At 43.7% G+C, this 16,960-nt stretch overlaps 1 protein-coding gene across 1 annotated transcript; it reads left to right on the forward strand.

The window, feature by feature from the left end:
* Nucleotides 1–441: 441 nt before the first annotated feature.
* Nucleotides 442–13,716, forward strand: AQP4 (aquaporin 4). Its single transcript, XM_054192929.1, is given in 6 exon segments — nt 442–460; nt 463–508; nt 5,060–5,474; nt 6,405–6,569; nt 6,944–7,024; nt 8,945–13,716. Coding segments are annotated over 6 exon segments (1,005 nt in total). The 3' UTR covers nt 9,224–13,716.
* The last annotated feature ends 3,244 nt before the right edge of the window (nt 13,717–16,960 follow it).

The raw sequence follows: 16,960 nt of genomic DNA on the forward strand, positions 1-16,960 counted from the left end.
CATTTGCTTGTGTTCATGCTGTAGATTCAATGGGTTTCGCTCAAGGTGAGGACCATCTGAATGTCCTCAGCAGCATCATGGTCTAATTTCAACAGTTCTTTTCAGTGGCCTCCATTGGCTTTCCATGCTGGGCAAAACTTTGTTGAATTTAGCAGCTTCCAACAAATTAAACACTTTTGTCACCAGTAGAGTTCTAATAGGCTCTAATATCCATCTAAAATGATGGATAAAGCTCCCTGGCTGCAGAGTTGCTTAGACTTTTTTTTTTTTTTTTCCCCTTCGATACAGTGTGCGGCAGAGAGAAGAAACCGAGAAACCTGTGAGTCTCTCCCCATGCTGTGCAGCCCCCCGCTGCAGAAGCACAGTGGGCTCGCTTCGGCCCCGGGCTTCTTCATTTAAGAAGCAGCCGCGAAACCCCCCTGAATTAATCTGCATATTCACATGATCGCAAATGACCCGCAGCCGGTCGCCTGGCTCTCAAGTACCCTTCGCCCGCGCCGAGCAGCAGGTAGGGGACCGCGGGGCTGGCTAGTCGCATGGTTGGGAGCCGTGCCACCACCACCACCACCACCACCACCACCCCCCCCGAGCCCACCCCGCCGAGCGCCGCTCGCCCGCCCCGCCGCGGCTCCGCGCCCGCCGGGCAGGCATGAGCGACGGAGCGGCCGCTCCGCGCCGCGGGTGAGTGCGCGGCCCTCCGCGAGCGCGGAGGGAGAGAGAGACGGAGGGAGGGAGGGAGGGAAGGAAGGAAGGAAGGAGGGAAAGAAGGGAGGGGGCAGCCCATCCCAAACCGAAGATAACTTTATGGGACGGTGGGTGTGCGCGGCTGCGGGAGGGGCGCCCCTTCTCCGCGCCCGCGGAGAACACCCACACACACTCCCCCGCCGCCGCCGTTGTCCTGCCCGCCGTCGGGGGGCTCGGGGGTGCTGCCTTTCCCCGGTGTTTTGCCCCTGAGGGACGGCTCGCAGGGCAGCGGGCTCCCCCTCCCCGGAGGCACTACCGGAGCCTTTCAGTCATCCTTGGGTTTTCACACCCGAGGTGAGAAGGAGGGTGGAGGGTTGCAACCCCCCCTCCTTTCCCCCACCCTACAACTTTGTTTTATTCGCCACTTGCGGTGCTGGGACGGGGAGAGGTGCGTGCAGAAAGCCCAGGTTCCGCACAGCCGGAAAGTTGCGGCACTGGGCTCCCAAGCCTCCCTCTCCCCACCTCCTGGAGACATCCATGTCAGTCGCTCATTCAGCATCGTGCTGGAGAATGAGGCGCAATGGTTAGAAGCGAGCCCTGCGGTGGTGCGTTTGTTTTGCAACAGTAGCCTGTGCCCCCCCCCGCCGGCCCCGAGGCTGGCGAGCGGGTGCCCGGTGTCCATTTGAGCCACCGCCGGCGGTGCCAGCGCAGGTCGGGCAGTAGCTGGGTCTGCTGCGAAGATGTCACTGGAAATAGCCGCCGCACGCACGAAACTCCTGTGCCACAGCGGTGTCGTGTGGAGCGGCTGGCTGCCAGCCCACCTCCCGGCTGTTTGCTCCTTGACATGCTACTGGGGAGAAAAAGCAAGAATTTTTAAAATAGCATTCGACTTTTGTAGTGAAGCCTTTGTTATTATTGATAGTGTTGCGGCTTTGAAACCGTAATCGTGCCTGCAGCCCTGACGGCAACATGACCTGTAAAAACCTACCTTGCATCCTATCAGACACAGTCCACTGTGTCATCTTGTAGTCCAGACCAGGGAATTTCAGCTGTGGCCACACGTGAAGTTAATGTGTGACCATAACGTGGAAGTGTCTTTCTCTTTTTCTGTTGTATTTTGTATTTATCTAAGGCAAACATGAACTACTCCAAAAAATTGTTCTGCAACTTTGATGGCAAATCTCAGCTGCTGGAAAGTCCCAGTTTGGTCTCACACCTGGCACAGCCATCACTCTCTGTCTCATCTCAAGCCTTTAAATTAACTGCATGCATGCTGAAAAACTAGTGGGTGTTGGGGATGGTGTTGATTTCTAAGTTGCTGATAGCCTTTGGATTTAAGTGAAAACTTGGACTCAGGGCTCAAGCACAGTATTAAGCTTTTATTAACATTTGTAGGGGGTTTTGCTGTGAGGAAAAAAGGTGTACAGTTGGAAAGAAAAATTTGGCTGTGACAGCTGGGCATTTTGCTGGGTGTTGAAATCATAGAAAAACAGACTGGTCTGAAGTTGCGGCAGGGGGGGTTTAGATTAGACATTAGGAAGAATTACTTTACTGAAAGAGTGGTCAGGCACTGGAACAGCCTGCCCAGGGAGGTGGTTGAGTCACCATCCCTAGAGGTGTTTAAGAAATGTCTAGACTTGACACTTCAGGGCATGCTCTAGTGACAGAGATTGTACGTTATTTGGTTGGACTCGATGATCTCAAAGGTCCTTTCCAACCATGAAGATTCTATGATTCTAAGAAAAACATGTGTGCATTAAAAATTGATGTTTAGATCATTAACTATCAAAGTATGGCTGACAGTGTAGTTCTGCCAGTTTGATTTTTTTTCCCCATGTAGAACGCTGTTTTAGAAGAACAGAAACTTTCTTTATATTGATGAGCGAGCCTTTGTGTTTGAGCTATGATGCTTTTGGCTTGCATGCAACATTTTTGCATTTTCAGGGCTGCAAATAATATTGATTGAATTAATTGCACATGGTCTCAGTTGGAGTAGCGGTACGTCCTTCACAAGTGGTAGCCTCCTTCTAGACAGGCCCATCAGCAGTTCACTAGGTGGGATCTTCTGCATCTTCCCTGTCTCTCTCTTGCATACATGGGCACATACACATATTCTTAATATGTTCTTCCAAGATGTTCCCCAACTAGAAGGAAGCTAATGCTGCACTATTTTAATACCAAATACAGACACCCTTTTCTATCCACTTCTACAGGATGAACAAATGAAATTCATTTGCAGATCTCGCTATTCTCTGCGTACAGAAAGAGATGGTCAGGCACAGCTGGACAAAGAGGTCAGGAGTCACCATACCTTCTCTCCCATGCTCCAAAACCCTACATTCCCCCCCATAGTGCCCTTTGTGGTTGGAAATTTTGCAGAAGTCTGGAATGTAACACCGGGGCTTGCATTTTGTTTAGCGAGCGAAAGGTTGGGGAAGTACAGGTTGCATCCCAGCTGGGCTGGGGGTGAGACGGTGGATGAGTGCTGCTTCCCTTGCCTGTGCATCCAGGTTTCTTTTCCATGGGCTTCAGGATATGCTTCATCCCTATATGAAATGTTCACCTTGGACACGCCCTGGGAAAATGAGCTTTTCTCAGTATGAATATAGCACCTGTATTGTACTCGGGCCACTAAAATAAATTATTCGTGAGAAAATAGTAAGGCTGTCAGAGGTAAGACTTTAGGTTTCAGTGAGCATCTGGGCATAGGGTTCAAAGGTAAGGATGACCAAATACCCAAGAGCTTCAGCATTGGGGGAGGCAATGATTTTGGGCCATTTTGAACAAAAGGTCTAGTCTAGATAGTTGGTCATTAACTGACTGTTAGTATGAGATCTTACAAAAACATCTTTCCGTTTGTCTTGAGTTTGACCCAAAATCAGAAGATTTGGGGGATGGTTTTATTTTCTTTTGAGGTTTTGTCTTCAGTTCTTCTCTAGCAGAGCAAGTCCGGCTCAAGTCTCTCAGATCACTTCACAAGCACTTTACAACAGCCATTTGCAGGAGATAATGTAATTCTTGTTTTCATCTGAGAGTCTAGAGAACTGAGATAGAGTTCAAATGACCTATCCAAAATACACAGTAAATTAGCATAAGAAATGAGACAGGGAAACAAATTATTTGCTCCAGTCACAGGATTAAATTGCCTTTCCCTAACTCACTGCAGCTGTTAAGAAATTCATGGGCCATTCCTCTTGCAATAACTTGAAAAGGGCAGACATGCCTTTTATGCTTCTTTCTGATGTAAGTGGTATTAAATATGCATTGTATCTCCGTTACCTTAGATAACTGAGCATAAATTCATCCGTCTTCCACTTGAAATTCTGTTCCCAAATGTAGCAGCTGAATATTCTTCCTTTTGTTTTCTACTTTTTGGAGGGGTTGGAGGATTTTTGCTTTTGTTTTTAGAGAAGAATCTTGTTAGCATTCCTTAGAAACTCATTAAAATGCTTCCCTTTTGGCTTATTCTCCTCATTTATTAATACCACAAATAACTTTTCTTTGGTGACCCACTTTCATAGGCATCTGAACATCTAGCAAAATTGCAACTCATCAGGAAGGCAGTGTAGACTAATAAATAGAATCTCCAGACAGAGAGGAAAATCAAGACACTTCTTTCTTTGCCACACAGAGTTCTACGCACCACACATACAGAAAATATTGCTCTATTCCACAGCTTACTCAGCACCCATAGCCAAAAAGAAAGCGCTTTATTGATTGTGTGATTGATTTAAAGGTCAGGATTTAGGGTTGCATCTATTCTCCTGTCGGAATTCAATTTTTACTCTACATCCATAGTGAAGAAACTGCTCTTTGCATAAATATAAATTGAAATATTGGTGTGTGCGAGTGTTCAAACAAATAGACTTTCTCTTACAGCTCCCAGGACAACCTCCCAATACTATACCGTTATCAAAACCACTAGGGTTTGACTAAGATGTTGGGTTTTTATTGACTGATCGTACCTGCTTTCTGAAAAGTACGGATTTGCTTAGAAAAAGAGGATACCTACCCATGTAATGAGCATGATGGTGAAGAGGCCCCTGGAAGTGGTGGGGCTGTACAGACTCTAAGTCAGGCAGAGGTCAGCCTCTGCTGACTATTTCAAAAGATACAGAGGTTGCTTTTTGTGAACTGAAGCTGCACAGACAGAGTTCTCTCAAGGGGTGGTTGATTACCCAGTGTCCTGCAGACACTCGAACACCGGTTATGTTTTAAGGGCAGTCTGCTCTGAGAGTTCAGTCTCTGGTTGTCCCAGCCTGAGGATACTCAGCGTCGCCACCTTCTCTCCAAGGTCTGCTGGATAGCAGCTCCCTGACAGGAGAGCATAAGGCTTATTTGGTGACTTCTGATGAAGCTGTGTTTTCCTTTTCAGTAAGTGTGGACGTCTGTGTAAGTTTGAGAGCATCATGGTGGCCTTTAAAGGAGTCTGGACACAGCCCTTCTGGAAAGCCGTTTCGGCAGAATTTTTGGCCATGCTCATTTTTGTCCTCCTGAGCCTCGGCTCCACGATCAACTGGGGTGGAGCAGAGAAGCCCCTGCCTGTAGACATGGTCCTTATCTCCCTCTGCTTTGGACTCAGCATTGCAACCATGGTGCAGTGCTTTGGACACATCAGCGGAGGCCACATTAACCCTGCTGTGACCGTGGCAATGGTCTGCACAAGGAAGATCAGCCTCGCCAAGTCCGTCTTCTACATTCTTGCCCAGTGCCTGGGAGCCATCGTGGGCGCAGGCATCCTTTACCTCGTCACACCGCCAAGCGTGGTAGGAGGCCTGGGAGTCACTGCGGTAATCGCTTCTCCTCCGGCTCTTGAACTAGACTAGCTTAGCGCCTAAGAAAACATAATCAGTGTCACGCAGAATAAAGAGAGCTCAAGTAGAGATTTTTAAGAGCTTGCTGGTTTATTTACGACATCTAGACAGGGCGTAAAGCTCTCCTTAGGATGGGTTTATGCAGCGTAATGTCTATAGCTGTTCTTTTAATAGAAGTTCTTTTTCCTAGAACTTCCCCAAATCTGATGACAGCAGGTAATGTTAATTTACATACACAATTTAAATAATATATGCGTGAAATGCCATTTTTATATGGGCTGGGGAGGGGGAAATTAATTCTATGCCATTATGATGGGGATTGAAAAAACATCAATTTAAAATGACATACTTTTGAAATAGATTGTGGCTTAGATTTCAGCTTTGTTCTAAACTAATAAGGAATGCCATCAGTTAGCCCTGTTGCAGGACTTATTAAAAATGCACTTGAGCCGCACACTGCTTAATTTTTAATTGAAATTTAAATTAATTAAGTCAGGGCTAATTAATGAATTTATAATTGAATAGTAAATTACAGTGCTCCCAAGAAAAAAAAAGGTGAAGGGGAAGTGCAGCATTTGCAAATCCCTGTGTAAAAATAAACTATTCTTCTGCAGTCTAACTTTGAAGTTCTTGTTGGGTGTTACTGTTGAGCCTTCTGTTCTCAGTCCAGCAGTAATTTTCCATGGCTCTCAAAATAAAATAAAAAAATTTAAAATTTAATTAGGAAAAAAGGGAGAAAAGGGTGTTTGGGGGAGAATCTGTACCTCCAAAAGTTCATTGTTGTATACTTTCACTGTGTACCATTTAGAAATATCTTTCATTGAAATACAATTAACATAAATCAGAAAGCTACCACATACAAAATCACCTTTGCTTCATCTCCGGTATTTCTTTCCCTTCTTCCAGGTACATGGGGATCTTTCCGCTGGCCATGGACTCCTGGTGGAGTTGATAATTACATTCCAGCTGGTTTTTACTATTTTTGCCAGCTGTGATTCAAAACGAAGTGATGTCACTGGTTCAGTAGCTTTAGCAATTGGATTTTCTGTTGCAATTGGACATTTATTTGCTGTAAGTTAATGGCTTCTTTTTAAAAAATAGACCCTTTGTCCCTTTATGACTACTTCAGAAGTAAATGGAAACTTCCGTGGCCTTTATGGCTGCTGTAGCTATATAGCTGCTATATTCTTTATGGATCCACGCCAAAACCCTTTGGAGTAGCAGGAGGGTCCCTTTGGGTAGGGTGTTGCATCAGAGCTTTTCTGCCTGTTTATGTATGTGATGACTTTGTTAATTTTGTGATAAGACTCAGGAGAGTGACAATACTCGCCGTCGAGACTAGAAGCCGTGCAAAGCCAGGGTGTCCCCATAGTACAAGGACCAGCAGAAATTGAATAACTACCTTCATGACTTTAATAACAGGTAACATTTTGTCTCTGCTTTAGATCAATTACACTGGTGCCAGTATGAACCCAGCTCGATCATTTGGGCCTGCCGTCATCATGGGGAGATGGGAAAACCAATGGGTAACTCTGCTTTCATGCTTCCTTCGCCATAGCGACAAACGGCTATCAGGATTTTTCATACATCATTTTGCTTTTGGTTATCTATTCCAGTATGTCCCATAGAGACCATCACTGAGGGAGACAGGCGCTGACCTGCCACAAGCTTTGGTGTAATTAAGCTCCTCGCCCAGGACTGCGGTGGGCTGGAATAGCATCTTGCTGTCCAGGGGCCGTTTTGTGGAGGTAGTAGCTGGCGTAGAAAGGAAATCGTACAAAAAGCTCAAAACAAAAAAAGCAATCCAGCGAGACTGAAAGAATTGAACTGCTGGAAAGAAAAATCCTCCGAGGCAGATTGCAAACCCGTCGGCCACGCTGATGAGAAGTTATGGAAGTAATTCCGTCGGCTTCACGTTTCACCTGGTTCTGCGGCAAATTGGGGCAGACGTGTAAAATGAGAGCGGGGACCCTCTGTGATCTGGTTCCCAGGGGAGAACCTGCCTCGGCAAATGCCCGCAGTGAGAGATGAAGGGGTTGCAGTCTGGTCTTTGCAGACCAGACCAGATGTTACCTGCTTCAATTTGAAAGCGTCAGCTTAACTAGGAGCATTTGCGCAGGAAACAATTTGGTAAACAGCTTGTGAATGATGCAGTCATTTTTCTATAGCATCCCACTATTAAACTTATTAAAAACTAATTCACATTTTATAAGAGAGAGATGGATTGCAGCTCGGCCTCACCTAATTAAAGGCAGGGAAGGCACTTCTAGGGACGCTTTCAATGCTAGCTGTAAGAGCTGCATATTACAGTGCATATAAGGATTTTCTTGATTTTTAAAGTACGAAGCCCACATTGCTCCCGCTGCAGCTAATAACAGAAATAGCGTTGTCTTCAGGCCCTAAGGCTCCAGTTCTGCAAACACGATACCATGTGTAACTTTGTTCCCAAGAGTTATCCTATTGAGGCAGATTTACCCAGTTATCAGTGAATGGCTTGTTCATACGAAAAACTGCTGTAGTTTTTCACAAGATTAATTATCCATACTCTGAGGGAGCCTGTAATTTATAACTAAAGCCATAAACAATAAACAAATGTAGCATGGAGAAACTTGTAGGAAAAGCTTAGCTACTGTCCCAGTCCCTTGGAAAGATGGCCTTTTCTCCTCCTCCAGTGCAGTGACATTGGCATACCATTGACATGGGCTTCTGCACTTACTAATGTTATAGAACTGCTGCCCATCACGCAGAAATAGATAGGTACCCTACAAAGTTGTGTCTGTTGGTTGTATTTGCTTATTCAAATTAGATAATCAGGTAGCTGACTGCTTGTTGGATTCGGCAGGATCAGAAGCCAAATTTGGATTATTTTGGAAATGTGAGTCTGAAATTCTGAAGTAGAATTTTTTGTTTATACACTAGGAAAGGTTTTGTTTCCTTAAAATTTCATTCTCGTCTTGGGTGAAAATGCAAAAGGAAATCAGTTCTCTGCACTGATGTTTATTTTGTGTCATCTTTGCAAACAGTCCATATAGGTTATCTAGAGCTGGCAATAAGCAATGAAAATTTAGACAAGACCTCTTGTAAAAACAAAGGGGTGACCTAGGACTAATGCCATTAACTGCCTAAGAGACTGCCTTTTGACCAATTTCATATGTGATTTTTTAGAGCAGTCACTTAATTGCAGAGCTCCCGGTCACCATCTATGGTAGTTACATTTCTCTGTCACATAAACTGGTACGATGGCATATTTCATCCCAGTTCATTCATGAAAGCCAGGGAACTATGTGACCATGCATTTCTGGAGAGTCAGTTTGAACGATTGGGCCAGGATATTTTGCAGAAAGTTTTCCGAGTGAAGTCTGTAGTAACATGCTTTTCTGTGGTACCCTGGCTTTTTCATTTGCTGTAGAGCTTAATGCCTGTCTCTTTTCCACCTCTTTTTGCAGGTGTATTGGGTGGGGCCAATAATAGGAGCAGTCCTTGCTGGTGCTCTTTATGAGTACGTCTATTGCCCAGACGTTGAACTCAAGCGCCGTTTTAAAGATGTCTTCAGTAAGGCTACCCAGCCGTCCAAAGGGAAGTACATTGAGGTGGACGATAACAGGAGCCACGTAGAGACCGACGACCTGATCCTGAAGCCTGGCATAGTTCATGTGATTGATATCGACAGGGGTGAGGACAAGAAGGGAAGAGATCCATCCAGCGAGGTGTTGTCTTCTGTATGACTAGCAAGAAGCACTGAAAGCAGAGAGCAGCCTGCTAGCACGTCCACAGATATCCTTCCACCTATTAAAGAAACAGATCTCCTCTAGACTGAGTGTCTACCATTTCTTAGCAGGTATGGTGTGCGTGGTAGTGGTGTCACCAAACCATACGCTGGCTCAGTTGGAAGATTAGGCCTTTGCTATAATTAGTGTTCCCCTTCTATTATTCCAAATCGAGAGGTGTTCCTAGTATTTTCCTTTCCTTCTTTCTGGAGCAACCCCAAAATCAAAAAAAAAAAGAGATGAAAGCATTCTCCTTTAATAAATCAGTCAATAATGAGATAAAGATAGAGATGTTTAACATTCAGATTGACAGTTAAGACATACCAGGAAATGCCTATAGACATAAAGACCTACTTATCAGATTGTTCTTCTGACACTTAATTGGCTGTTGTCAGCTCCGATTAGAACATCTTATCCATTAAGCGAGGTTCAGGGACAGCACCAACAGTATTTAAGAGTTTTATCCACAGTCAAGCAAAGGAGTATTGTTTCCATTCAGGTACATCACTGTTGCCTTGCAAACTACCTCTGAAAAAATGATACTTTAATACGTTTAAAAAAAAAAAAATAAAAATTCTATCAACCCATCACATCTCACTCCTGTGATTTGCAGTATAAATATATTACCTTCATCCCTTCCCGGGAGTAAATACGCTCAAACTGAATGTTGAACTGTAATAAGGCTGCAAAGCATTTAACTGTACTTCTTGCTCCCTCTTGTCATTGTCTATCTGGTGAAACATTCTCCTGGGGTTTGACTATTGACCATTTAGTGTAAGCAGACTCTGAAGGTCATGCAAAGAATATAAAGGCTTTCCTGTTACTTAATAACTTAAATAAAAGATATCAGAAGAAAAGAAGGCATATCTGTTTTCAGTGCGCTTGTTCAAATACACATTTCTGTGCTAATTTATGTAAACTAAGGGTTTAAATTACTTACCTACTTTCTTACAAGATGGTTGGAGATATGGGTTTTTAATTTATTAGTAATGTAGAGGGTTTTTAACTTTTAACTGTATTGAAACACTGATTGGGAAATATTTTTTTATAACAGATGATAAAAATATGACTGCTTCTGGCTTTTTGTTGTAACCGATGCCTAACTATTTGAACAGGGTTCATGCTTGTTCCACTGTTCATATGGTCTTAATTACACCTCTGGCAAAGGTTTCTTTATCTGTCGTTAGGAAAAGATGCGAGCACTTGCAGGGTTTTTTAGGGGGAAAGGAACACGAAATATGTTCAGTAATCAATCTTTCCCGTATACAAGTATTTTGACAGACGTACTCACCCCAGCAGAACATTTCTGTAAAGCTGTTACTGTGTTTTACTGCTTTTGTTTCTGATCAGTGGCTTCGAGTTTTACAATATGCAGCTGCAGAGCAGTCAGGAGCATGGTACTATTACTGTAATTGTATAGTTTTTATTTTGAAATTGAAAAGCTACTTCTGCCTATTTAGCAATAAGAGGGAAAAAAAAGCATTAGTCCTGGCTGTGGGCTGTAATAGCCTTGTCTGCTCTTTGACATGCTCTACGTGCAATCTTTATTACAGGGAATTAGACGTTTCTAATGAGATAATAAACCACTGCTACACTCAAATCTGTGCACTATGATCCAAAGGCAATTCTACTACCCCAACTCCCAGCATGTCCTGCCATACTCATTTTCTTAGTTTCACGCTTTTCTTGTCTTAAACCCTGTTAGAGTGTGTCGCAAGCTCCCCGCATGGAGCATGAAACTCATGACTCCTCCATGCCTTTGCAGCTGGACCACGCTCCCTTCCCCTGCACCCCCTGGGCACCACACATGGGTGTGGGACAGGGCTTCCTTGGGTGACCCAACAACAGCCCCGCTCCCGACGTGTGAGCCCTACTGCCAGGCACGGTCCCCGTCACATACTTGTTGCAGCATCACAGCAGTGGCTGCCTGTTGAGACTAGTAAAACAGCTGATATTTGTCTTCAGCTGTGGCCCGACACAGCGGCAGCATCACGGTTCAAGGGCACGAGCATGGTTAGGGACTGGCAAGGGGCAATGTCAAATAGCAGATAAGGGCTCCTTCCCACAGCAAGGGCTAAGTCTCCTGGGGAAGGGCAACAGAGGCGTGGTGGTTTAGACCCCTGCATACCTCTGCTCAGATGGGTAAATACCATGCTAAATAGACTCAATGAGAAAGATCAAAACTTGTGGTTTGGTTGGTTTTTTTGATCTCGACGTTTGTTCTGGCTTTTTTTTCTTCTTTTTTTTTTTTTCCCTTCAAATGCTGTATTTGTTAAAGGGACACTTTGATTAAACCTTTTGCATGGCTTAAACAGGTAAAATAAAGAGTAATACACATAGCACTGGTGGATTTTTAAGCAAAGGTTTGCATTTTTGTATTTAAAGACACTCCTTAGAAGCTCTTGATTTGTGAATTTTGCATGGTACTGTGTTATTTAAATAAGAAGCTGTGATTTGTTTTATGCTTAAGGGTCCTTTATACAAATGGCTTGATGGGTATTTTCCTCACGCAGCCTGATTCTCTTGCCGAGGTGAGCATAACACAAGCACAGCACCAGCCACCCCAGTTAGGAGGACTTTTTTCCTTGAAACACTCTGTATTAATGAAGTGTAGCAAACACTCAGAACCAGTCCCAGGAGAACTCCTCGCTCGGAGACTATCAGAGATAAGGTACTGAGGCTTCTGAGAAGATTAGGGAAAAGAAGGGAAGCTGAGATAGAAACCACTAGACAGTAAAGAATGTTGCCATGGCATAGGACATTAGTAGGAAAGCAAGATAAGAGAAGTCTGCTCCTGCTCCCACAGAAAGAGACTCATGGAGGAGTTTGTCATTGACTACAGTGGAAATGATCCTAAGCTTTTGGGGGGCGTGATGGCTTCTCTCATGTGCTTCACTGTGCATTTTCCAAAATCAGCGTCTTTCAGCAAGATACTTAGTTTTGGAAGGACATGCGTTCAACTTGAGGTTTATGACCCACCCTGAAGTAAATGCTTAGGAGTGGCCATCATCACAGATGGTTCAGCCCCACCACAAGAGATCACCATTCATGTAAGGGAATGTCACTCTTCAGCATCCCTTAGGACTTGATTCAGCTTTGACCTGCAGGGATATGTGTTTCTCCTGGTTGTTTTGCAGTGGTATCATCACTGTACCATAGTCACATTTGGTTAAATAATTGACTGGCGTGACCTTTTTATGGATTGGAAATATTTTTGCTTTAATATGATTTTAAAATATGTACTTTAATACTGTTCGAGTGAGATTTATGTTCTAAGGACCTTCAACTCGAAATTGCACCTCATAACATAACTTGGTGTCCTCTTCAAGTATTTCTTCGTTGGGGTAGGAAATGGTAAATGTGTTTTGTTTATGACGGTGAATGGATATCACAGGAAGTCTGCCAGGCACGTCATCATTCTGAGGTCCTAAAAAAAAACACGAATGAGTCTCTCACTCCTCCATGATGGCACGATTGTTTCCAATGCTATATTTGCACTTTAACAAACACATTCAAAAGATTTAGTCACTGGATTTCAGAAAAGAAGGGATGGATGGAAGCTAAGGGTGGTTACACTGAGGCACACAAATACCTTTTGGGTTGTGTGAACTCTGAGGAGTTTATCAAACAAATTCTAACTATTCTCAGGAAAAAAAAAAAAAAAGAAACCCTGCAGCATCTGAGTTGTCGTCATAACCCTTCTCCTGTTGAAGCATTTGGGAGCTGTGTCTTTCATTCATTCAGTGGAAGCAGGACCGAGACCCGTCTCATGCAGTGTTTAGGCTCGTCACGTGTATTTGCATATGAGCTTTTCAAAATGTTTTTTATTTCTGATTATTAATAGTTGCCACAGTATCTGCTCAGAAAGCTAGATAGCCTTCATCTTTCCACCTTTCTAGTGCTTGGTGGCAGAGCATTTGCTGCTGTGCTCTGCAACATTTTTTCTGCAGTCTGTGTAACACATTCAGGATATTATACACCATCCAATATTTTTAATCTAAATAAAATATGTGAGAGTTTACATTGTGAACCTTTCTTTCCAAGGTGAGAGATGAAAACACCATGCACAATTTTTTGTATCTCAAATCAACCTGTGTGTGTCTGAGTTTCTCAAGGACTTACTAAATAGACAAGATGCAAATATAGACTGAACTATTTGTTATCCGCTTACATGATCTAAATCATGCTGTTGCGGTCTGTAATTTGGGACAAATGAGGTAAAGCAAACAGTGTACATGGATTTTTCCACAAGACTGCTTATTGTTGAAGTGCTTAGTCACCGTGATATCAGAACTAATGTTATAGGACTTGAAGTTTCCATATGTAACATTTGCAATAATCTACTGAAAAATACACTATAAAATAATACATGATTATCTGGTTCCCACTTGTATTCTACTGTATCTCACTCTACTGTTGCAAATAAATTTTCTGTTAAAATGAAAAAAAAAGCATCTTGTGGTCACTGGAAACATTTAATGATCCTAAAGCTCAGGACTGAAATATAAGGAAAAATCCCAATCCAGCCAATAGAACATGTCCAAGAGAAGTGTGGAAGTGTGCGCAACTGAGAATGAATGATTTACTGTGGAAAAATATTCATCAGTGAAGAGAGATGATTGTGAAATAGATTTAATATCTTTGTGAAAACGAGCTAAACCAAATAGGGCAAAAATTATGCTGGTAGACGTACATCACTGATTTTGCCAGATGGTTTTAAAACTCATAGGACTAGTGGAGAGCTGAGGTTTTGAAAAGTGATCAATATGACACTGGCACTTCAGAGTCCTTTCGCTAAAGCTTGGCTTGTGAGACCAAGCTCCCATGAGGAACTTCAACAATGGAAATCGGGTCCTGTAGCAATTACATTTCTGGTTGTCTGGCTCCTTGCTTGGAATGCAAAGTTTAGCTCCTAAGACACGTATGACATTCATGGAGGTAAATTAGGATCCTGAAAATTATTAATATGAAAACCCATCCCCTGGGATAGCATCTAATCAGCAGGAAGGGCTGAGAGCAGGCTCATGCCTGAAGCTCACCCCTTGCAGTGATTTGGCTCTTGCTTTCAGCTTCTTCATATCCAAGCTCCAGAGGCACCTCTCAAGAGACTTTGCGGGGGGGGAGGGACAGGGACGTGTGTGCGTGGCATATAATTTATTACATATGTGATCTGTACCTTACTGAAACAGGTTCCCAAGGGAATTTAGGCAGGACTAGTAAAATTATTTTGGAGTCACAATCACATAAGGCAGGATCCCCTTGGACATTTTGAGACACTCACAAAACAGGAATCTAGGTGTCTGGAGAGTTAGAAGGGCGAACAAGTAGCGATGTAGATGTCTGCAGGGTCAAGATGAAGAAGCGTCCTGGGAAGAACAAGAAAGCAACAGTGCAGGTAAGGGAGATCTTTATAGTGTACCTCTTACCCAGTGGTTACTGGCCCTGTGGTGCCACTTATGGGGTTAAAACATAGTTCCTTTTGTATGAGGACATGTGCGTAGGCTTGTGGATCACATGTGAGCCATCAAGTGGGAGAGGCTGAGCCATGCTGGGTGAGTGATGTCCATACACTAAGCTTCAGTGGCAGGTCTGGCTTCAGCAGCAACAACTACAAACAGCAACTCTGGCCCAGTTATCTGCTTAAAAAGAGAACTTAGAGTGCAGATATTCCCAATATCAGCTTGCTTTTAAACCCTCCTTTGCCTTTAGACTTCTTTATCTGTTGCAGATTGTGATGTACTGCAAACGTTATAAGCCGCTTTATTTATATCAGACTGATAACTGTTATCTTGGCTATTAATTTCTTTTGACCTTCCTTGCCTCATTAGAAAAGCAATCCTTACAAGTACAATGGCTGTGGCATAATCTAGCTAAAAAAGCTATCACAAGGTTCTTTTGAAAGGCGAAAGGAGCTTGTACTATTTGTCTCTCACCTCACCACCTGTGATGGGGAGAGGCAGAGGCTTTCTGTGGGTGCACCTGACAAAGAGCTCCCAACTGCTCTTCTCCACTCACGCACAGCAACGACCTGCCTGTGGTGTTCCCTCCCCACTTCCCTTTTGATATGAATCTTCATAGAAAGCTCTGGAATTCACAATATGTCTCAAAGGTCATATTAATAGACTCTATGTGTGCGCACACATGTGTGTAAAAGATGCACAGAGATGCACAACTGTGCACAGCCATTGCATTTACTTCTTCCCAGCAGTGGACAAGATCCATGGGTAAAACCATGGGAGATCAGCTGCCATTTCAGATTGCTCCATGCCCCACTGGGATCCGAATGACTTGGTCATTGATTTCCACTTATTTGTGAGCAATATGGCTTTCTGAATGAAGAGGGGCCATGGCTGTCTCCTACTGCCATGGAGCCAATTGGGTTTTGCTGCTCTTCTGCCCAAGTTTCATTTGCCATAAGGCTTTTTTTTTTTTTCCCCACACTCAAAGCATTTAAAAATTGATTACCTTACACATTTTGGAGCCCTCTAGCATGAGAAATATTTTACCATTATCCCACGCTACCTTAGGGTTAGCCCCATCTATTCTGTGGGGATTGTTGTTTTACTTTGGAACAGCAAATCTCAGGATATTGGAGATTCATCCATTTTTCCTCAAAAAAATCCTTTGATAATTCCAGTGATATCTCCACTATTCTCTTCCAGTGCCTAATTATTTCCATTTGCGTGGTATCTCAGTACCTATCTGCCTGGTGGTCCCATCTTCAGACTAGAATTCATGCTTATTTTGTTTTGTGTTGCTTTATTCCCTGCCTTTCCAGCTGAATGAGCTCATCAGAGCTAGAATGAGACGGTTTAGTCTCTAGAGCCTCCTTCTCCGAGCTTCTTCAAGCTGCTACTGCCACTTTGGACTTGGGGCCACTTTCCCTAGGCAGCAGCAGAGTTGTCCCAGAGCGGGGACATCTCATCTGCCTTGACTTGCCACCGTACTTGCCTTGTACGGCGCACAGGCTAAATCCCGCCTTAGCTTCACAGAAGACATGAAGTCAGTTTGCACCAGACGAACCCAGTCTCAGACAATTCCAGTAGAGTAAACAGTGACCCAGCAAAGAAGTAATCAATTTTGAAAAGATGGGATTTGGGCTTGTGGCAAGTCCCTGGGCTCTGATTTGCAAGAAAAACATCAATAGGAAAACTGGAACAATGGCTGATTGGCCTTGTGCGTTCTGAACATATGCACATGAATATCCAGTAAGAAAAAGTCTAACGCTTCATGATTAAAGATGACAGAGCAGGGACAAAATGAACTCTGGAGATCAGGAAGATGTACATAGATGTTGGACTCTGCTGCTGTTTGCCCACCGGTATTGCTCCAGAGAAACAGCTGCACAGCCTCTTCTCAGAGCTGAGTCAGACCAGCTGTACAGGGTAGGATGCACACAAACACAAATGTTTCAGACACAAGGCTTTTTTGTTTTTCTCCCTTCTTCCACAGCTGCCCAGCATACTTCAGATTTACTGGAGGCAAACGTTGCTAGGGCATAAATGCAGAAGCTTATCTAACGTCAAGACTAAAATGTGAGAATAAAGCTTTGTGTCCTCCAACCTTTTAGCTCTGAAAAAGCCCAGCAAATACCATGGAGGGAGCTTTAACAAAGGAGGTCAAAAAGTCCATCTGGATCTCTCTGCATCCTAGTCATTCCTAGAGCTACCCTTAGAGAAGAGATCCATAGGTTAA

This window comes from Rissa tridactyla, chromosome 2, assembly GCF_028500815.1.
Source record: "Rissa tridactyla isolate bRisTri1 chromosome 2, bRisTri1.patW.cur.20221130, whole genome shotgun sequence".
Taxonomy (NCBI): domain Eukaryota; kingdom Metazoa; phylum Chordata; class Aves; order Charadriiformes; family Laridae; genus Rissa; species Rissa tridactyla.